Below are 23046 nucleotides of genomic sequence, written 5' to 3' on the forward strand. Positions count from 1 at the left end.
AATCATATGTCATTATTGCATGCAATGCTATCTATGAATCCATCCATCCTAGGCCACTAGGAGTCTCTCACAGACACACAAAGGGCCCGAATCATGAATTTTTTATAACATGAGCTAAAGTGACCTCTGGTGGATAAGGTTCTCCTACTACAAACCACAAAATCCTAGCTTATAATGCAAAGAACAAGGTTGATGATAATGTTGATGTGAAATATAAGCAAATATTAGAATTGTATTTTAAAATAGGTAAATCATTTGTGAATAAAAATAATTTCACTGAATCTAAAATAAAAGCTGAAAAATAAACCTTAAAATTTATTAGAAAAATAGACCTTATACAGTATATAGATATATTAATATTTTAATTAGTTTTATATTTCCAGCTTTCATTTTAATTTTAGTTAAAGTTTTAGTATTCTATTTTCTAATTCGAGTATTTTTGGTCATTTTATTATTATTATATAGCCTATTTAAAATATCTCGATATTGTTTTTTTAATTTTTTTATTTTACATAAACTTAAACTAAATAAGAAATGTTGAAATAAATGAAACATAATAATATTTTTTTTAAATTATATTTTAGTGTGTGTGTGTGTGTGTGTGTGTGTGTGTGTGTGTGTGTGTGTGTGTGTGTGTGTGTGTGTGTGTGTGTGTGTGTGTGTGTGTGTGTGTGTGTGTGTGTGTGTGTGTGTGTGTGTGTGTTTTTTTTAAGTTAAATGAAAATCCTGGTTGACAGCAACGTTCAGCCATTAGATGTCCCCGCAACTTCTTTGAACAACGATTGGACTGGCATACTGGCTGCGTCCGAAAGCTAAGGCAGCTTGTTGCCTTATCAGGCAGGACTTTGTGTGGAAGATATTTTTTTAAATACGCTGTTAAATATATGTATTGTGTAGTAGAATTCACACAAAAGTGTTAGTTTATATACCTAATGTAGCTGCCTGATCGAAAGGAGTGCTATGCCCTTTAATTGTTGTGATGCATGAATCAACATTTCTGTTCTGTCTCCTCCTTATCCCTTTTATATTGTAACTGCATGGGAGCGGTAGGTTTCTTTTGACTGTCTGTGATAATCTTATTTAAAGGGGCTATGTGTAGTTTTTAGCAGCCTCTAGCGGTGATGTTTCAGATTGCAACCAATTTTTACAAGAGCGCTCGTGCGCGTGCTCGAACTCAAGAGCGAGCACGCATGGTACCGGCCACACTGAGACTTTCAACACACCGGAGAAGCATCCCAATAGGGATGAAAGCCAACTCCAGGTCTGTTTTTATACCTAAATATATACCTATACCTATACCTAAAACAAAGCGGAGGTCTCTCCATAATTCAAATGCTCTGCGGATGTTGATCCGTGTTTTCGTCCGAAGTTGATCCGATTCACGTTTGGCCTGACGAGCTTCAGCAGATATAACTTTTTTTTGTTTTTTATATTTATGTGGAGTTTGTGTTGGAGTCTGTGTTGTGCTGGAGGCAGGTCATTTTTTGGTGTTATCAGACTCCATGTAGTTAGCTGCAGTGCCGTCGCATAGACTATAAAAAGGCGAGAGGCTCGGGAGCGCGCATGCACGACACAACCGAGGGATTTCGCGGTAAATCCAACCCAGAGCCTTCTCCTAGAAATAGGAATACTGGCCTTCAGAGGTAATAGCAAAACCCGACAAGTGGATCATTGTAATGTGTGATTACAACCCTTTCACAGGCAATAAAAAAATGATTCATTTTAGAAGAAAAGCTACATATAGCACATTTAACGTTTATTGTAATAGGTTGGTTTCACGTGACGTCACGCTGCTGCATCGCGAGAGCATGAAAATTCAGATGGAGGGCAGGAAGTGAAATAGCTGAGGATCTACCATCAATGTTTTGTGTAGTTTACGGCTGCACCAATCGTTCTAATTGAGAAAAGGGAAAGGGTTTTTATAGAGTATCAAAGATTGTCATTCATAAAGGTGAGAAATGTAAAAAGCTCACAGAACAACGCCATAAAAAGTGGATTTTTAACGTAACGTTACGTCTGCGGTTTGTTAATGCCTGTTAATGCCATGTCTGCAGCGACGGTATGTTAGCTAGCCAATGTGTTTTTTTTGTGTCTGTGTTTATATAGCATTAGGTTGTCGTTGAGGGGACATTAAATGATCAAGGTAAAATAGACTCAATACGGACTCTCCGCAACGGTTTCCTCCATAGACGTATTCTCCATGTTTACTTCCTACCCTCCATCTGAAATCGCCCCCCCCCCTTCCCGCGTCATCATAATCGTCATCATAATCACGTGACTGAAACCCAGTTATAATTGCTTTTCTATCCATATTTTTATTCCAAATCTTGTGTATAATGTTATTTTACTTATGTGTGATTCTTTTTTTATGTGTCATTTTACCCTTTTTGAGTTATATTTTTGTCTGCTAAATGGTGGAAATGAGAGCACATGGTACATTTATTTTATAGAGGACATTAAGGGCAATTGACTCAGAGGCTGCTTGTTCTGTGTATCAGGGGGAAAAGAATAAAAGATCCAGATAAACTGCCACCTGCTGTCACGTGTGTGTCCAACTACACAACGCAGAATCTTGATGTTGCAACAATGGTTAGCAGGCAGCGTTTGCTCACATGACGGTATACCTTGTAAACGGTCGACTCCCTGATCAGTGCCCTGAATACTGAACTAGGGCGATGTGAATGAGATGCAAACTACATCTATGCTGCCTTTAAAAAATCGATCAGATGAAGATAATATGAGACAGGGTGGAATTGAAGGTAACATCCTCCGAAGGCAGCATTTTAAAGCTTTCAGATGCAGCCACTTATTATCACAGCCTATTTCAGCCACGTGACTTTATCGTTGTGGCCGCCATCTTTTGGACCTTTGCATTAAATTGCGTAACCTCTCCTTGGTGGTCAGAACCTGTAATTTGCTACTTTTACTTTTATTCAAATTTCTAGGTCAACGTTAATTCCTCAACATTTCTTTGTGATTTGCTTTTATCACAGCTTACACCACAGCAGATAGACCGGCATGTTGCAATATGGTCCTACAAATGGCGGCTGCATCACTGTGTGACGTCACATGAAATCTAATTCATTATTCGGAGTAGGGCCATGACAGTTATGAAAGTGAGGATATGATGGATAGACTTGACGTGTTTTGAATATCATCCGCTGGAACTTTCCACAGCTCATGTTGGTGGAGTTTTTGTCTCATACTACTGACATTTAATCAGGGATACTATCTGACATTGTTACAGAGCGTAAACTCGATCTTGTGTGTTTAACGGAAACCTGGCACAAAGAGTCAGATGGTGTTCTCTTTAATGAACTTACTCCTGCTGGATCTGGCTTATTCCTCTGGAAGAGGTGGGGGCATTATTGTGCCATATAATAACCAACTCAGCTTGAGTCCTGTGGTTGTTCCACAGTTTAACTCATTCGAATGTCTTGTTTTGAGTGTACCTGCCCACATTTCCACTGCCATAGCTACAGTCTACAGGCCTCCTAAGAAAAATAAAGACTTTCTATCTAAATTTGAATTATGTTGTCCTTGCTATGCCTCAATTTTGAGAGAACTTTAATTTTGGGGGACTTTAAGATCCATATGGACAAAAAAAGATTCCATAACAACAAAAGAGTTTTTATCTTTATTGGAGTGCTTCGATTTGAACCAGCTCGTGGACTTTCCTACACATAATAAAGGCCATACTCTTGATTTGGTGATTTTAAACGGCTCATTTGTGTCACAGTTGTACACCTCTGACTTTGGGCTGTCTGATCATCTGGCTATCTTTTTTAATATGGAACTGCCTGATATAAACACTACCTCTTCTCGCATTATTAACTATCGCAAATGGAGATTGATTGAACCCTCTGATTTATCAGATTTTATTGGTTCTTCCTTGAGCGCATTTTCTTCATCTAATGCTCTGGAGGACAAAGTTCTCATGTTAAATTCTGTTCTCTCGTCTGGCCTGGACTTATTTGCGCCTTTGAAATCACGTCTGGTTTCCTTTGGTCGACCCTCTCCTTGGTACAGTGAAAACCTGCGTGCTATGAAGACATCCTGTCGTACAATGGAGCGTAGGTGGCGTATGTCGGGCTTGACTGTCTTTCACCAGGCTTGGAAAGATCACTTACTTGAATATAAGACCCAAATTGCATCGGCCAGGTCTGCTTATTTTGCACAGATAATTGATAACAATCAGAACCACCCAAGACAATTGTTTAATTCTATTAACAAACTTCTTAAATGTATCAGTTATTCAACTGCTCCAGCTTCGACTCTTGATTTTTTTAGCTCAAAGATTGATAACCTCCGTAAATGTATCATTTCTACTCTTCCTTCATCTTTTTCTCACATAATCACTCCTGAATTTTCTGGTACCCCTCTATCAAATTTTTCCATATTGGACCTTCATTCTCTTGAAAAAAATGAAAGCTGCCACTTCCATAGTTGATCCTGTACCAACTTGTCTGTTCCAATCATGTTTTGCTATTTTATGTCCTATTGTACTGAATATTATAAATGATCCTCAACATTTAAAACTGCTGCTTTGACTCCTGTACCAAAAAAAACACACAAACGTTGACAATCTAAATAATTTCCGTCCCATTTCCAATCTTCCCTTTCTTGGCAAAATTTTAAAGCGAATTGTTGCTATTATTTTGCACTCCCATCTAGCTGCAAATAATCTCTATGAGCCCCTTCAATCAGGATTCCGTAAACTACACAGCACTGAGACAGCATTAGTTAAGGTTACTAATGACTTGTTAATCGCTTCTGATTCTGGCAGTCTCTCTATTTTTATTCTTCTTGATCTTAGTGCCACTTTCGACACTGTTGATCATAATATTTTACTTGCTAAGTTAGAATCTGTTTTTGGTGTTTCTGATACTGCACTAAGCTGGTTTAAGTCCTATCTTTCTGATAGAAAGCAGTTTGTTGCTATGGGTAGTTTCAGATCTGCTATTGGTGTAGTGCATTCTGGTGTCCCTCAAGGTTCTATCCTGGGCCCTATACTTTTTTAACATATACGTTTATCCTCTTGGTCAACTTTTAAAATCACTTGGACTCAGTTTTCATTTTTATGCAGATGACACCCAGGTTTATATACATTCAAAACCTGATGTAAATGTGGCTGTGTCTCATCTTTCCTTTTGTATTTCTGAGATAAAAGAATGGATGTCTAGAATTTTTTTATTACGTCTAAACAGTGACAAGACGGAAGTAATGCTCATTGGTTCACCTCACCAGCTACGGAAGGCTGCTTCCCCCACTTTTAGTGTAGAAGGTTCTACACTTCAATTTCAGACTAAATAAAAAATCTGGGGGTGATATTTGATAATAATGTTCAGAGCACTGTCAGGACATAATTTTTTCATCTAAAAAATATAGCCAGATTGCGTCCCATGTTGTCACTCCCAGTGGCTGAAAAGCTAATTAACAGTTTTGTATATTCTCGTATTGATTACTGTAATGCTTTGTTGGCTGGGGTTTCAAAAGCTACCCTTAACAAACTACAGTTGGTACAAAATTCTGCCGCTCGAATTCTATCTGGAAACAGGACAAGGGATCATATTACTCCGGTACTGGAATCTTTACACTGGCTCCCTGTCAGATTCCGTGTTGATTTTAAAATCTTAATGCTTACTTATAAGGCCTTGCCTGGACTGACACATCATTATCTAACTGAACTTTTAACACCCTACACACCAGCAAGTGATCTCCGTTCTTTGGAAGCTGGCCTTTTAATTGTTCCGCATACCCGACTAAAATCCATGGGTGATAGGGCCTTTTCGTCGAATGCTCCAAAACTTTGGAATTCCCTGCCTATTGAGATTAGGCAAGCAGAATCTCTTAGTGTTTTTAAATCAACACTTAAAACTTATTTGTTTAGGGTAGCTTTTACATAATTGTTGAAAATTGTTGTATTATTATTATTAATCCTATGTTTCATAATGTTTTTATTTTGTATTTTATTACGTTTTTCTGTCAGTTTGTTTAATTGTATGTTTTATTATGTTTCTATTCTTGTGAAGCGCTTTGAGATACTTTTTAAAGGCGCTATATAAAATAAAGTTTATTATTATTATTATTATATTATATTATTAAAGATATTTTGCAGTGTTTCATCTGAAGAACAATATGTCTATCCCGTCACAGCCTTGCTTTCATTCCTGTTCAAAATGTCACTGCTGTAAATAAGGTCTGAATAAGGCAAAAATAAGCGCTGCACATTAAACTTTTGTATTCATTTCAACTGGAAACATCTTATTTGAAAAGGAAATCCTTATAACACTGATTGACTGATTCCATTTTTCAATTTAAATGCTTTGTAGAAGTCCAATAACATTATTGGTTGGCTGGAAAAATAGCAGGATACTTTATAAATTCAATGTTTTTAAATCACAAGAAAAAAAAAATGCTTTTAAAAAACAAAAGATTTAAAATATGTTCTCGCTTGTTGTTCTGTAAAATATTCTGTATCACTATTAACTTGTCTTGTCTAACAGGAAACAATCCCTCTCAGGCATAGGTTTTCTTTTTCAGGGAGCATAAATGAATGGGCCACTGCACACACTGATGTCATGCTTTCACACTTGCAGATACACGTCTCTGTCAACCGTTTCCGTCTTTAGTCAGGGATTCTCGACTGGAATGTTGTGTGATTTTTTTTATTTATTTTTTTGAGGGGGTTGTTTGCTTGACAATGTATCCTGAAAACTCTGAACTTGTGTCTGCAGAAGCACCGCTAGAGCGGCTCATGCGATAATATAGACTTTAGAAATATTTGCTGTTCGCTGTTTTATAAAGGGTTATTCGTTCTGGGAGACCCAAAGATCTCCACACCCAAGACAAATTCCCCTTTCAAAGTTCATGTTGACACTTCTAGAGGCAGTAAAGATTGTACTGGATTCCTGTTTTCACATGTGCAAATATGCATGCACACATATGCACTTTACATTTAGGCTGTATTCTTTCATGTTAACACACACACACACACGCACGCCCGGGCGAAAATCCTCTCTGTAAATAATTACCTGCACATGCACAATACTAAATACAGATGCCTGCTTGCTAGATCATTTAACAAAAAGGAGACAGATGGGTTCCCAAACATATTCATGATCGTCTGTTTCACCCCACAAGACAGCCGTAAAACTGACACTTCGAATGTCATGCACGTTTGTCTAACAAAAAGTGGGAAACATGCATTTAATGTTTTACATATGAACAATTTATATAATAACTGTATATGGATAATTCTATTATTATATTTTACTTGAATTGAAGTGCACTTTTTGTTTGAAATGCAACAAGCACAGTGAACGTGATTTCACCCTATCACATTTACCTGGATCGACATCTTTGTTGATCCTGGAACAACATTCCAATCAACCAATCAATCAGATTTGAGAGACCTTTTACAGAGTTTACAGTTTATGTCAAGTTTATGTTTACAACAAGTGTTGCTTCTACATCAGTGTTATTTTCTTATTATTTCCCTCTCTATCTCTATGATTTTAGAGATAACTTATAGGGTTATGTTTAGGAGTTAGCACTGTTTTTCGGACAGGAATGTTGTTCCAGGATCAACAAAATAATGTTGATCCAGGAACATTGTCTTTGTCTTACTTGGACGATAGTTAACTTAGCTCTGAGAACTGACTTAAATCGCAACGACCTAGCAACCATCCACACATTGTTGTTATTGTTAACTAAAGCTAAAAATAAACTATATTAAAACTCATAAGCCTACATTAAAAATGTAAAAACAAATAAAAAATATATTGCCTTGGCATCTAACTGAAGCTGAAATACTAAAATTACTAAAACTAAAATTGAAATCTAAAGCAAAGCTAAAAAAAAGACAAAAGCACATAACAAAATGACATACTTAAAACTCAAAAACTAACAATATCGCCAAAAATTAAAGCAAGCACCAATCATAAAATATAGTTGTTTTTTTTAAATATATGGGATTTATTGTTTTTCTTCTATGTATTGTTTGTTGCATTTAATTGAATACAAAGTAAACAATTCAAGGTCCTTTAGGACATTTTCACCCACAAAAAAAGTTTCATTTTAACATTGTTAATATCATGTGTCCGTGCTCCATTCCTGTAGGCATTGCTGAAACAGTAGAAAATGGCACTAGCAACACCAAGGTCATGAGTTTAATTCCCAGGGGAAATGTACTGTAAATTACTTTGGATAAAAGTTTCTGCCAAATGAATAAATGTAATCTAAAGGTCCTTAATTCACACTTGAAGTTTTCCCATGTTTATTTCACTAAAGCTCAGTTCCATAAAAAATGACAGAAGTGACATCATTAAAGCCCCATTCCGGTTCAGCAAAGTTACGTCGGCCATCTGCACTGCTGTCAGAGTTTTTATGTCTTCCTTTATGTGTCTCATCCTCCTTCTCTACACAGACGAGCCCTGATGATTTTAACCTCCTCTAGTGAGTGTAGGGCCACACACAACACGTCCCGATTTAAACGGCCCTCCGGGTCTCTTGTAAACCCGCCAGAGCTGCTGCGGCTTCAGTCTGCTGCAGGTCTTTACAGCAGGAACAATACTTGATTTAAAGGCTGGGGAATTTACTGTTCCTGCTTCAGCTATTTTGTGTGCGGCATCTGTTGTGCGCAAAGCTAAAGGTAGACAATTGCATTGAAGTGTGTTAAAGAGAAGCTTCATTTGCAAGGAAGAGAGGAGAGGCTCACTAAACAGGTGGCGGAAACACATACACCATGAATAATGAAAGAAAGATTTGCGCTTCAATAGATTGTTTGCTTTAAATGTTTTTTTTTTGCCTCCATTCAAAGTGAAAAGTCACAATGAAAATGAGTGGAATGAGTTTTAAAATAGCACAACAACAAACAGAGAAAGAGCCTGCAGGGTGTTGGACTAGATGTGCTTATGGGAGTATAAGTTTCATAACTTAAAGTATTATTCGTCATGTGCACAAAAAGTAAATGACAAGTTGTACATTGAAATGCATGTATTGAGCGTGTATATATATTTAGTGTATTTTGCATGCAAACTACCGTTCAAAATTTTGGCTCAGTGAGATTTCATGAACCGCTCCAAGTACAACGTTACAGGTTTCCATCTCTTACCAATTATTATGCCTTAAGTTCGTTGTTTTGGTTCAGGAGGAACTGTAAAATGTGTCTGCTGTTTCTGCTGTGGTGCTCAGTGACGAACATTTTATGGTCCTACACCTTCCACAGACAATATGTAAATAAATTTAGACCACTTATAGTGATTGCTATCAGGATATGAAGAGACGGTCAATCAGCATAACAAAAATTGTTTCTGAAACAAATCGCCTATCCTGCCTTTAAAAGCACCTGATAAATGGCTGTACATCACAAAAACATTTAGATGGAAAATTATCAAATTGAAATGAAAGCAATGCCACACGTCTTTAAAAATAGCTTTTTCATTTGATTTGGGGGTGAAATATGACCCTGATGTGTTCTTGACAGGCATTACTCATCCATATTACAGCTTTGACGTCTCGCACCAATAACACACCATAATCTCAAAAAATGCCATTCAGGTTCAGAAACTGAAGTCTATATTTATTGCAGAAGTAGTAAAACTGTGTACCCCAGGAAAGTCTGTACTATGGTAGAACACAAACATCAATTTAGTGTTTTATAGGCTGTTGTAAACGTTTGTGTGATAAGGAATTGTGTGGAGGACTGCATGAATTTCATTTCAGTCCTTCCAGACAAATCAGTGACTTCCACATCGCAGTGGAATGCCTGCACACATGCTTAAGTGCTTCTGAAATCAAAAAGATTTGATATCTAAATCTGAGACAAATGTTATCAGCTAAATGAGCACGTCATGATGAACTGAGATCTCTTCTCAGTTGTTTAGACAGCGATGAGATTAAATAGCTTCTGCTGGGAAAAAGACTGAAGATCCTGAAGACGAGGTGGGATATGTTATCAGAGACCGAATCTAGGTCAAGGAAGGGTTTGATAAGGTGTTGCATGTGAGCGTTGGTGTTTGCCTTTACCTGCTCATACACTTGCATTGAGTTTGAGCCACAGAAGCACATATGGACTGAACAAAAGCCAAGATCCCAAACCCATCAATAGAGCAATTACCTTCCTGAAACGTGGTCTGTATCTTCTCCCTGTGGCCTTTTGACCCCTGACACCTCTCCCCTTATTATGACAATGCCGTGGGCTCCAAAACCTTTTCGGTTTCAAATAAGCTCCTTTCAACCAATGTAAACAAGCTTTAGAAGAGCAGATGCCGGTTTGGATGTGAATGGCTCAATGTGATTCTCTATTGATCCGGGGGAGTTTCATTTTCCAGGCACTGATTTTCAGAGCCAAATGGGATTGTAATTCTGAGTAATCTGAAAAAGATTACAGGGAATAATCTGTCAAATGAAATGACACCGATTTCATGCATCATTAGGAAGCCTATTGAGAGTATAAATCTGAGAGTGTCTCTTGAGCCTTGGTTATTAAAGCACTCTCATCACTCATTCAGGCTGGCTTTTTGGGACTGTTTTGTCTAGATTGTGCTTTGCTTATCCTGACTATTTCTTTCAATATGAAGTGTGGCAACTAAATGTTTCCTCAAATCTATTTCCAAACACTAGAGGAAAACAATGAACACATTTGTGATATTGATGTTTTACCTGTTGACTATACATTCAGCTGGTGAACAGGTTTCTGGATAATCTTTAACTTGGATGTGGGATGTTTGCTGTTCTTCAGGTTGTGGGCTGAAGAAACTGGGTATTTATTCTTTGGTTACACTTGAGAGGAAAATTCCAAAGAGCAAATTTATTTTTCAAAGCAATTAGGTCTATATTAAGATGAATAGGTAAGAGGTCAATTACTATCATCTTGAACACCAATATCATAATTGGTTCTATCATGGATAATGGAACATTAATTAAATATTATTTAAAAAAAAACTTAACTTAAAACACATTTAAAAAAAACTTTCAAACATTTTTAAAACTGTATAGCAACACCCATTGCAAAAATATATTTTTATTGTGGATAATTAAATAATAAATATTATGGATAATGGATAATTTAATGGTTTTAATCATTAATCGTTTAATTATGGAAATTTAATTATGTTTAATTATTATCATTTTGCCCAATCACTGCTCTTATACGTATACTACAAATTATAGATAGGGGATAGTTCATATTAATATTGTTTCAACATTATCATTGCTACTCATTTTTGATGATGCAAATATAAAAAACTTCAAAACACCATGCCAATTAATAAAATCATAAATAACATTGCATTTTTAAATGATGGATAGTGGATGAATAATGTATAATATAATATTTTTTGATGGTGTTTGATAAGTCAGACATTAAAAAATCCCTTCAAAACACCCTAGCAACCGCTCATGATTGAGGCAGAAACTTGTGCAGTGAACGCACATGTCAAAACACTTTACTGTTACATTAGCACCAGACAATGCTCACTTAAAAATGTAATGGGATTGATGGACCATTTTAGGATGAAAACACGAACATGCCTGATCTATGGCTGACAAAATGATGTCTGCTTTTCTGTAAAATAGCTCTCTGGAGTCTTGACTTGTCTCATCAAGACCTGACAGAAACCATGATATCTCACATCTAGATAAACAATCTGGCGCTGTACAAAAAGATATAACACGATTCAAGTAGATTTAAGACATAACAACAAAAGTAAGACAGAGATCCACTGGTGATTAACCTTCCAGAAAATGCAAAAACAAAACAAACAAAAAAACACCTAAAACAATGACGGGCTACTTTAGTGTTTGCGCTCACCTTTCAACAAAAGCACTTTTCTCTGAGTCACTATACAGACAAAATACAACATGACACAGGACGGAATGAGCTATCAGTGTAATTGAGGGAGTATTTCCTGTGGGATGACATTATTTGTCATGAACTAGGCTATTAAGGTGAGGACAGTTATTTCCGGAGTGGTATATTTTTGAGAGACACTAACAGAGGACTTTTGTATCAGGTGTCTTCAAGGGTCTTTAGTTACGGGAAGTCAACCTACTGTAAGTTCCAGTCAAGAAACAAAAGCTTGTGACTAAAGCTACAGGCGATCTTCTGACTAACTCTTTGCATAGATAAGTATTGTGATAAATAGGTAGTAGTAGACATATTATATTATACATGTGTCATATCTATCTATCTATCTATCTATCTATCTATAGATAGATAGATACACACGCGCGCACACACACACACACACACAGACACACACACACACACACACACACACACACACACACACACACACACACACACACACACACACACACACACACACACACACACATTACACAAATACAGATACACACAAGTTCAGGTAGCCTACTTTGTTTACTTAGCTATTTAAATCACTCATGTTCAAGTCGTTTGCAAAGTATGCAAATAAATACTGTAAAAATACTGCTTTATTCATTTAATTATTTATTTCATGAAGTCACAGAGCATTATTTAACAAAATACATAATTTGAGAAGGTGGAAATAACACACACACAAATATTTTTATTGTCCTTATTTAATTTTTATTTTATATAAAAAGCGTAATTGTATGCCTTCTATGGACTTTTATATTTATGTTTTTTAGTCTTCGTAAGGAAGAGCTTCTATAGGCTACACCTATGGGTGTTACCTGTTTCATTTCAGTCTCTTGTAAGTAAGTGAGTCATGCTTAAAAAAAGTCCCTCAAAGTGATCTCTAAACTTAGATAAAAGCTTCCATTTAAAAGAGTCCACACTACCTGTATTAAGTGTCTTCAAGCTCCAGAGAAGATCACTTTCTTGGTCGTGGTCCAAAAAAGAATCCTCAGTCTGAAGTGAGCTGTGATTGGACGGATCTGAAAGCTTTCACGTGCCATGGAAACACCACACACACACACACACACACACACACTCCTCTGTCAACCCAAAGGGTGGAGTGGGTCTTTTGAAGACGCATACAACCACAAACCCTGAAGGAAGAGGTTGATGAAAGAATTTGAAGTCAACAATACATTTTAGATTCAGTTAATCATTATTAGGCGAAACATTGACACTGTAATGTAAAGCGTTGCCTTTTATACTCATATCTTGTAAGTTTAGAGCAAGTGCTGCATATACACATCTGTTGTCTGAAGAAGGTGGATATGTAGAAACCAGGGTGTTTTGTGGATGTCTTCAGTCATGCAGGTTTCGCGGGTCCGCGCGGCGCGTAAAAGCGAGTGGCTCAGATGCGCACTCACGCACCACTTCAGTCCAGATCCCTGCGTGGAAAACGAGATCGTGGTTTTGGCTACCGGCGTGGACCAGTATCTCCAGGAGGTGTTTCATCACCTGGCCTTTTACAACGGTGACAATCTCGTCTCGGATGAGGACTTCAGAAGTCTGTGTTTGATTTTGGGGATTCCCGCGAGCGCAGGGACTGAGAATGGCATCTCAGAACAGCTTCCTGGTGTGCTTAACTTTAAAGAATTCCACGCAAGACTATGTGTATTTTTCTCGCTTAAAGCTCAGGAAAGACAGTCAGGAGCTCGACTCCCGGTCAGTGAGGAGACCGAACACATCGAGCGCGAGATCAGACTCCGGTGTCCCCGTGTCCGCAGGAGAAAGTGCGTCAGTTTTGATCTGTCTAACGATCATCAGAACCGAAAGATGTCAGCAAGAAGACCCGAACACTCTCAGAATCTGAATCATTCGCAGACTTCTGCTGTGGAATCCACGAAAAACACGTGTAAGACTCTCTCTCTCTCTCTCTCTCTCTCTCTCTCTCTCTCTCTCTCTCTCTCTCTCTCTCTCACACACACACACACACACACACAGACACACCTGAGCTATCAGGACAGGTGGACCAGTTTAATAGCTGCATTTTTCCATCCAAAAACTCAAGCCTCAGGGGACATTTTTTACTGATAATTAATGAAGATTTATTTACGGCAGATTAAGGAGTGTAATGTCTGTGCCTTCCAGAAATTGCTTATTAATTATATATTAAATGTAATGTTATATAAACAAACGTATTACTGCTTCCAAAAAAATATTAATCAGCATAACTGTTTTCAGCATTGATAAACTAAGAAATGTTTATTGAGCAGCAAATCAGCATATTAGAATGATTTCTGAAGGACTGGAGTAATGATGCTGAAAAATCAGCTTTGGATAACAGGAATAGGCTGTATTAAAATAGAAAGTTATTTTAAATTGTGATAGTATTTTACACTTTTTACAATATTACAGTTTTTACTGTATTTTGATCAAATAGATGCAGCCTTGGAGAACATAAGACACTTCTTTGTGTATTACTGTAAATGATAATAGTCCAAACAAACATAATTTGTTCATCACTTTTCATACAAGATTAAATCTGAAAATGCTTTACAAACAAGCTGAAAATTAATTTATAAGAATATACCAATACATATTTTATTTAACATTTATTAATTCATTTATATTTACACTGACTAACACATAATGTATAATTTCTCTTAATTAATTTCAAAGCAAAAAGCTATTTTAAAATGCTAAATTTAGTCATTTTACTGAAGGCCTAATTTTGTAATGTTTATTGCAGTCTGATATTACTGTAACTCTCAGAGAACCTGACTATTTTTTATTTCAAAATAACTAGTAAACAATTTTAATGATAGTTTTAATAATAGTAACATAAAATAAGAACATATTTGAAATTAAATTTAATATATATGATTTTACACATCTAATAGCAATATTAGATTTTTATTGTATCACATTTATTAAGAATATCAAATCAAATATATTGATTAATAAATCATTTTAAACCTTATAGCTACCTTACATGTGTTTTCAAATGATACATTTGGTCAGTACTGAAGGTGTAATTGTACAATATTTATTGCAGTGGATGTTAACCCTCAGAGGAGATGGCAGGACCAGCTAGAGTTGGAGAACGCCAGTTTGAGGGAGCTTGTGGAGGACTTGCGTTCAGCCCTGCAGAGCAGCGACGCACGGTGCATGGCACTGGAGGTGGCGTTACGCCGAAAAGACGTGCCGCCACAACACACTGCTGGTGGAACCCCGGAGAGACAAGACTGCAGCGCTAGGGCCAAAACAAAATCACAACAATCCAAACACATGGAATGGGACACCAGAAGAAGCACTAAAGACCTCCTGCGAGAGCTGGAGCTGATCCGTGCCTCACGTGATGGACAGCTGGAGGAAGCCATGAGGTTTAACCAGAGGTTAGAGGAAGAGCTAATGGCAGCTTATGGAGAGCTCAGCAGGATGCAGGAGACCATGGACAGTGTCAGGACTGAGAACGCACGGATTAAGAAGAGGACAGAAGAGGTCAGAGGGTCACTGGCCGCAGGGCTGGAGGGTGTGAGAGCTTTACAAGACCAGGCCAAACAAGCTGACCAGCTCCGAGAACGAGTCAAGAGTCTGGAGAACCAGCTGGAGAAGTTCAGGTACTTTTCACTTTTATTCATCAAATCATCGACAGGTCAAAAGTTTGGGGTCAGTAATTGTTTTGAACGAATTTAATACTTTTATTCAGCAAGGATCCATTAAATTGAACAAAAGTGACAGTAAAGACATTTACAACAGAAGAAATGCTGTTCTTTTGGACTTTCTATTCATCAAAAAACTCCTGAAAACAAACGTATCACGGTTTCCACAAAAGCATTACGCAGCACAACTAGTTTCAACAATGATAATATTCTTGAGCAGCAAATCAGCATATTAGAATTAAAAAATTCAGCTTTGCACCACAGAAATAAATTACATTTCAAAATATAAATACAATTTTATTTTTTTTAATTGTAATATTTCATAATATTACCGTTTTTTTTTTTACAGTATACCTAATCAAATATTGCAGCCGTCGCAAATATGAATATATTCAAAATATTTTCAAATACTTCGAACTGTACTGTCTGAGTATTATTAAAGGTATACCGTAGTTCACCCAAGAATGAAAATACAGTTTTTGCCCATAAAATAAAAGTCAGTGGGGTCCAAAATAACACTGGAATCCATTGACGTTCATTGTATTGACAAATAAACAAAGACGTTTTTCAAAATATCTTCTTTTGTGTTCCACAGAAGAAAGAAATGCATACAGGTTTGGAAAGACATTAAATTTTTTCATAACATGATTTTACTTAATGTTTCTGTCACCATTTCATATTGGAGTTATCAATAAAGTAAAATTAATTAAATTGATCAAATTATACGATTATTCTGAACCAGTTCACTTCAAGACCTAGTCGCAAGCATATAAAGTTCTGTCATGAAACTCTAGATGGCGCAGGCTGGTCCTTAACTCAATCTGCTTGCAAATCATTCTCTATAGGGCACAGCTGATTGGTTCCTGCTGTATCAGTAGCCAATGAGATCGCTGCTCAACCTTCAAATACTTGGTCAGCATTTGCTGTAGCAGTTGCAGTGCGCTTTCAGAAACCCTCCATCTTCCCCAGCTCCACCTGTATAAATCTGCTACGGGTAATTCATGTACGCTGTATTGTACAGCAGCAGCATGTCTTGCTCACAGCAGTGTGTCATGCATGTATTGGCAGAAGCAAGTCCCGTACTTGCCCTGCAGCAGCAGTAGCAGATCTATTCCACCAAGACCAAACATATCAAAATTGTCACACCCATTACTGTGCCAAACACTCAGAGAGTTGTCATGACAGAAATATATTTCTAAGACCCAGAGCAGACCACAAAGGCGTTCCCAGACAAGAAACCATAATCAACACAAAATCTTGCATAACTGTAAGATTTGTACCTGCACTGATGCTCCAGAGTGAATTCTGGCTTGAGTTGGTGTTGATGAGTCAAGGAACAGGGGTTGGTTATGACACAGATTGATTATTAAGGAGTAGGATTGAAGGGCATGTCGCAGGCATGCTTGATTTTCCCTTGGCAGATGTTAATGACCTGCCTTAATAACACAGGATGGCACAGTTTCCTGAAAACATTTATTAGTCATTTGCTTTCAAGTGTGAGTATTACAGCAAATCATTCAAAGCCGCAATTACAGCATCTAACTCTACATATCTTATTATATCCTGTGAGGAAGGATATAAGGTAGGCCTGCGTCCAGACACGTGTTTAAGCAGGAATGTTGGACCGACAGCGTTCAAAGACGTTTATTGTCAGAGATTTTTACAGTGCTGTCTCATTTGTCTCTTGCATATATGAACATAATGCAGTCATATAATGCAAAGATCTGAGGAAAGCTGTACAAAGTACAGAGAAATTATATGTGAAGTATTTTGTGGCTTTTAGTCCGCATCTATTAGCATATGTTAGTGTACTTTACAAGCTAAAAAGGTTAAGTATGTTGATAGAAACCCCGGGAAAAAACGACTTTTTAAAAGACAAAGACGTTTTTTTGTGTTGGGTTTTCATATTAAATTAACTGAATGCACAAACTTAAACAGGGAATGTGTAATATAGCGTCACCAAACACAATTGCAAAAATGAATTTTGTTAATTGTGGCATATTTTTGAATCGATAATAACCGTAAGAAATATAACAATGAAAAAAACATAATTAATTTAATCTAATTTATATGATTTTGCATTTCTAAAAAGATAAGTTATTTAAACACTTATTATTACAAAAATATAATATGTATAATATGCTAAATAAAAAAGTATAAAAAGTAAAGTATAAAAAATGAAAGCAAAAATAATAAATTTGTCATTACTAAAGGTCTAATTTTTTAAGACTTAAACAGGAAATGTGTAATTTCTGAGCCAATGGTGTCACCAAACAGAATTGAAAAAAATAAAAAACTTAGTTTTTACACAGGTTTCCTGAATTCTCCTCTGTCTCCGTCTGCAATTTAGTATGAATTAGAGATTACACAAACCAAAAACTAGTGCCAACAACTGTAGCAAGCTTCAGTATAATCAACTAATAAACTTCTGTATTCTTAGAACCATTTCCAGCATGCATGGCCAAATGCCAGTGTTAAAACTTTATCATATATTAACCTTGCAATCAATCACGTAGATGGCTGGCTTTCAGTAGACGCTTAGCAGATTAATATCTGGGTTAATATTTCATTATTTGCATCGCAGAGGGGTGATGTAATGCTCATTCCACACCTGGAAAAGCAGGTCGAAACCTGCCAGGTTCCTCGCTCAGAAAATCCACACGTTCTGCAGGGACAATAATCAAACATGCATCTGCAGCACAAGAAACGCAGAACATCCTCTTTCAGTCATGTGATCTTAAACATTTTGATTCCAAAGACCTTGACTCACCTGCTCAGATGGTTATGTGATCATGTTTACAGTGCTTTATGACTTATTCTTAGGGCCCAGTGCAGCTGCACAGAGCTGAATATGAACAGAACCGAAACACTAGTTGAAGCATGTAGGTCCGGATTTCCCTCCCTCCATGATGATGCCCTCATCAGAAGAGGTAAGGAGGTCAAAAACCAGTCAGAAACAAGTCGACTTCTCATTCAGCTCTTAAGAAATTACATTTTATTGGTTAACTTTGGCATGCATCTCAATACTTGTGGCTATGTTCAGAATGGAATACTAGCATACTGTGTAGTATGTACTGTGTACTATAGCTACTTGAAGAAATACATCATACATTAAAAGATATGCTTCATTGTTGTCATGTGACATCATCACTTGCATGTTTTCTTCAGCAAGTGATGTGCAGCATCATCTTGGAAATAAATGCAAAACATAATTGTAGTAGATCATGTAAGGGATAGTTCAAACAAAAATTAAAATTCTGTTATTCTTTACGTATCCTCATGTCGTTCCAAACCTGTAAGACTTTCGATCATCTTCGGAGCACAAATGAAGATCTTTTTGATGAAATCTGAGAGCTTTCTGTCCCTTAACTGACAGCTACGCAACTACCACTTTGATGCTTCAAAAAGTTCATAAAGAGATCGTAAAACTAATCCATATGAATTGAGGGGTTTTAGTCCAAATTTTCTGAAGGGACTCCATCACTTTATATGATAAACAGATTTCAATTAGGCTTTTAATCACATATGAACATTCAGTTGTGGTAAACGGAAGCTCAAGCATGTTTACTTGACTTGTGAGAACCAATGAGGTTTATTCTCGTGTTACGTAGCACGTTTGAGCTTCAGCTTCAGAACCAATGAGGATTGTTCCCACACGTTTGGTTGAGCTTCTGTTTTTGTTCACTGATCAATGTTTATATGTGAATAAAAGTCTAAATTCAATCTGTTCATCATGTAAAGCGATCGAGTCTCTTCAGAAAATTTGGACTCAACCACTCAGTTCATATGGATTAGTTTTACGATATCTTTATGGACTTTTTGAAGCATCAAAGTAGTAGTTGTGTAGCTGTCAGTGGAGAGACAGAAAACTCTCAGATTTGATCAAAAAGATCTTCATTTGTGTTCAGAAGATGAACGAAATTCTTATGGGTTTTGAACGACATGAGGATGAGTAATTAATTTGACATTTTTGGGTGAACTATCTGTTTAAAGGCAGTAGTGGTCATGTGATGTGTCTGTGCAGAAGAAGGCCTGCAGAGGTCAGTAGAGGGTCGGGCAGCATCAGATGAGGAAGAGGAGGAGAGAGGCATGGATGAAGGACAGTGCTGCCACCTGGAGGTCAAACGGCTGATTAACAGACTACACAGCTGTGCTAAAGGGTAAATATAGCCTAAATATCAACAAAACTAGTCTATCATTTCCTTTCTGTGCTTTTTGGCCAGAACACATGCATGTTTGCATGAATCGGACATGTTCTCCTTCTACAGGTGTCAGAAAGCTGCTATCTGTAACTGGCTTGTCTCTCAGAGCTCCACTCACAGCAAAGAAACTAAAGGATGTGTGTGGATTCCTCAAGTGGAAGCAGTAAAGGTGAGAGTTGAAGCAGAAACTATGATAATGTGTTTACAGAATTGCCATCCTCCACATCTTCTCTGACGAACCCTTGCCTTCTCTGTCACGGACTGCAGATGAAGCAGAAAGAGGCGGACAGCTTGAGAGCTCATACTTCACTGCTGGAGGAGAGACTGACTGATGCGCTCACTTTACTGCTGCAGATTCCACATAAAGTGAGAATTAGATTCAATGATAAGGCCTGGTTTCACAGACAGGGTTTAGATTAAGCTAGGATTAGGCCTTAGTTCATTTAGGACATTAAGGTAGCTTTTATAAACATGTTTTAGAAAAAAAACATTACAGGTGTTCATCTTGAGACAAAACAATGGCACTGACATATTTTATGATGTCAGTGCACGTTGCTTTCAGTTAAAACAGCTCAAACATGCATTTTAGTCTGGGACTCGGCTTAAGCCTTGTCTGTGGAACCAGGGGTAGATTTGTACATTTTCTGAAAGGGGTTCTGGGTGAATGCTTTCTGACCCAAGTCAAGATATGATACGCCTCGGGTCCCTCGATCCCTTTATCGTAAGTTAATAGATGGGTTTTTTTTTGTTGGCCATACTCTCCTACTTAGGTTTATTTTTTATTTTTATTTCGGACGCAGCCTTAGAGAGTTAAAAATTAGGTTGATACCTGGTTAATATTATTTCCTGTTCATTCATCGCACCGTAAATTGAAGGTTAAGTCAAATCACCTTTATTTATATAGCGCTTTATACAATACAGATTGTTTCAAAGCAGCTTTACAGATAGTCATACAGTCAAGTCATGCACATTGCATTGTGGGATATATTGTTCCTTCAGTGCACTTTGTTTACAATTTGGCAAATGTAGTGCTCTTTATTCTATGCATAAAGAAAATGCAGATAATATTGACTGTATGCATACTATATACTGCAAAATGTGTACATGTAGTAGAATCCCTTCCTGAATAGCCAGTGCTAAATTGCACAGTGGAGTAGCATTGATAAGTCCACACTGCCACCTAGTGATTAAGTTGCGTAATTGTGTATTCTGACCCCTGATAGAGAGTCTCTCGCCGGATCTTGGGGAAAATACTGATCAACACACTAGATCTGTGTAGCAGAAAAAGTCACGGTAAGCTCTGCCTAGATGTGTTTCATTTACTTTCTTTTATCCGAAACTGCTGGATAAACTCCCATGTCGTCCTCCAGACTGCACTCCAGTGTTCCAGGTCGTGGACACACTCTGCCAGCAGCTCCTCTCCTGTGAGCTCCTGGATGGAGGAGAGGAGGAGGTCTGCAACGGGTCACGACCTTCTGTGACCTCAGGTCACCCAAACACGTCCAACCCCCTTCTGATGTCCTGCTGACAGCTCACAGATGTCCCGCTTAGGACACTTTCTATTAGGGTACAAATTGGTGTTACATCATTTTTTTTTTTACATCAGTTAATACATAATTTATAATTAAATGCGTTACAATTAGAGGTTTAAACTGTATTCGCATGTTTTCAAATTGTTGTAACAGGGTTTTTACGTCGTATCGTCATATCAAATGTCATAAAATAAAATAAAATGTATTAGTAATAAAAAAAACAGCTGATATAAAACATAATTTTCTCACCTTCTTCCACTTATTTAAAAAAAAAATTTAATTGAATTTAAAAGTTTGTGGAAAGTGTCACCATGAAATTATAACTGACATTTCCTATTTTTTTTATGGAATATTGCAGTATTTATTGTAAATGATTTGTAATGATTTAATTCATGTGTTCTTGTAACTTCCCCTTCCTCTTTCAGTGCCGTCTCTTCTCTTCTCTGATGACGTGTTCACTGGAGCGAGGGCGGGGCAACCTGTCACTCATATGGGATCCTCCAATAGCAAACCACAACCATCCAATCAATTCCCAATGGACCAAATGAAGTCCCGCCCTACATTTTTTTTCTGGCCGGTTAACTCGGATATGCGTCACAATATGGAAGAAAAGACTGTTGCAACTTGTGATTCATGCCGACTTTAACCTATTCTTCCTCAAACGCATATTACATAGTCTCCTGAAATCTTTCCAAGCGTTTACCCTTGTTACGTGCAAGACATAGGCCACATTATAAGACGCTTTAGAGTTCAGTCTCACTGTGGTGTGTTACTGTAATTTCTCTGCAAAGCACTTAATCTGTGTGAGAAAAGTTATGCTCTCATATGACCCACCTACAAAATTATTTTTAACAATAATATTTATGCTATGAAATAATATCAGTTATATTTGATAAAATAAAAAATACAACTTTTGTGCTTGTGCATGTTCATCTGTCACTGATATCTGACTGTCACATGATGTCATTCCATGTGACACGGGTCACATGTCCATTCCCCGGAGTTACAGACGGTGTCGGCTCATTGGAGGAATCCTTAAGGACTGGTCAAATGTATGAAGCTCTCGTGCGGTGGTTTCATAATTATGAAAAATACTCCTGAGAGCTTCATACCTTTGACCAGTTTTTAATTAGAAAGTAAAAAATCAATGCCACCTGGTTTAATATTTTATTATCTAATGCAATGAATTTTAACCCTTTAAGACCTGACATATGAAATAATAGTCAGGAGAAAAACTATTTGTATAAAGTGGAACAGTAAAAAAAGTTTGCATACTGTACGTGTTTTTGTTTTGTTTTTTTGACTATCATATTTGATACATCAGGCTTTTATGGCTCATATAATATAGGAGAATATGGAGGGCCAATATTCAATTTGGTGCAGTTGCTGATATTTATATTGCCCAAAAGCAAGATCTGATGTAAATGTAAAGCAGTGATATCTTTAAAAAAAAAATATCAGACTACTTAGAATGCATATAAATATCAGTCTTCGCTCTATATCTTCCAATAATATGTCTTAGTAAGATGATATTTAAATGCTTAGTTTTCTGATCAAAGCTCTGTAGTTTTTCTGTGGAGAAAAATATATATAAATGCAATGATGTACGGGTAAACGTTCCTCAAAAGCCTATTTAATACTCACATTTTAAACAGATTTTTCTAATAAGTGACGTATGGATAATCAAGTAAAGTTTTATATAACTAACAATGTAAAAGTTCTTATGGTTACTTAGAAAAAACTCATTAAAGATTTCACAGCAAAAAGAACCAAAACCTAAAGGCCAACGTTTTTACAATGATACT

General features: G+C 37.0%; 1 protein-coding gene across 1 annotated transcript; it reads left to right on the forward strand.

Annotated features, from left to right (window-relative positions):
- Positions 1–12861: 12861 nt before the first annotated feature.
- On the forward strand, positions 12862–22520 carry LOC143711885 (EF-hand and coiled-coil domain-containing protein 1). The gene is made up of 9 exons (XM_077204000.1): positions 12862–13757; positions 14901–15465; positions 18331–18437; positions 19532–19667; positions 19776–19878; positions 19977–20075; positions 20933–21002; positions 21080–21276; positions 21667–22520. Exons 1-8 carry the CDS (start codon positions 13199–13201, stop codon positions 21235–21237), a joined length of 1797 nt encoding a protein of 598 aa, XP_077060115.1. The 5' UTR covers positions 12862–13198; the 3' UTR covers positions 21238–21276; positions 21667–22520.
- The last annotated feature ends 526 nt before the right edge of the window (positions 22521–23046 follow it).

This window comes from Siphateles boraxobius, unplaced genomic scaffold (assembly GCF_051911475.1).
Source record: "Siphateles boraxobius isolate OS27281-9 unplaced genomic scaffold, OSU_SipBor_1 5, whole genome shotgun sequence".
NCBI classification, from domain to species: Eukaryota; Metazoa; Chordata; class Actinopteri; order Cypriniformes; family Leuciscidae; genus Siphateles; species Siphateles boraxobius.

Bases quoted from the DNA above. Each gene is read 5' to 3' on its own strand.
- LOC143711885 (XM_077204000.1), top strand. From the start codon at position 13,199: ATGTCTTCAGTCATGCAGGTTTCGCGGGTCCGCGCGGCGCGTAAAAGC. The intron at 20,076-20,932 runs GTGAGAATTAGA...GACCCCTGATAG, and splicing joins TGCTGCAGATTCCACATAAA to AGAGTCTCTCGCCGGATCTT. The intron at 21,003-21,079 runs GTAAGCTCTGCC...GTCGTCCTCCAG, and splicing joins GTGTAGCAGAAAAAGTCACG to ACTGCACTCCAGTGTTCCAG.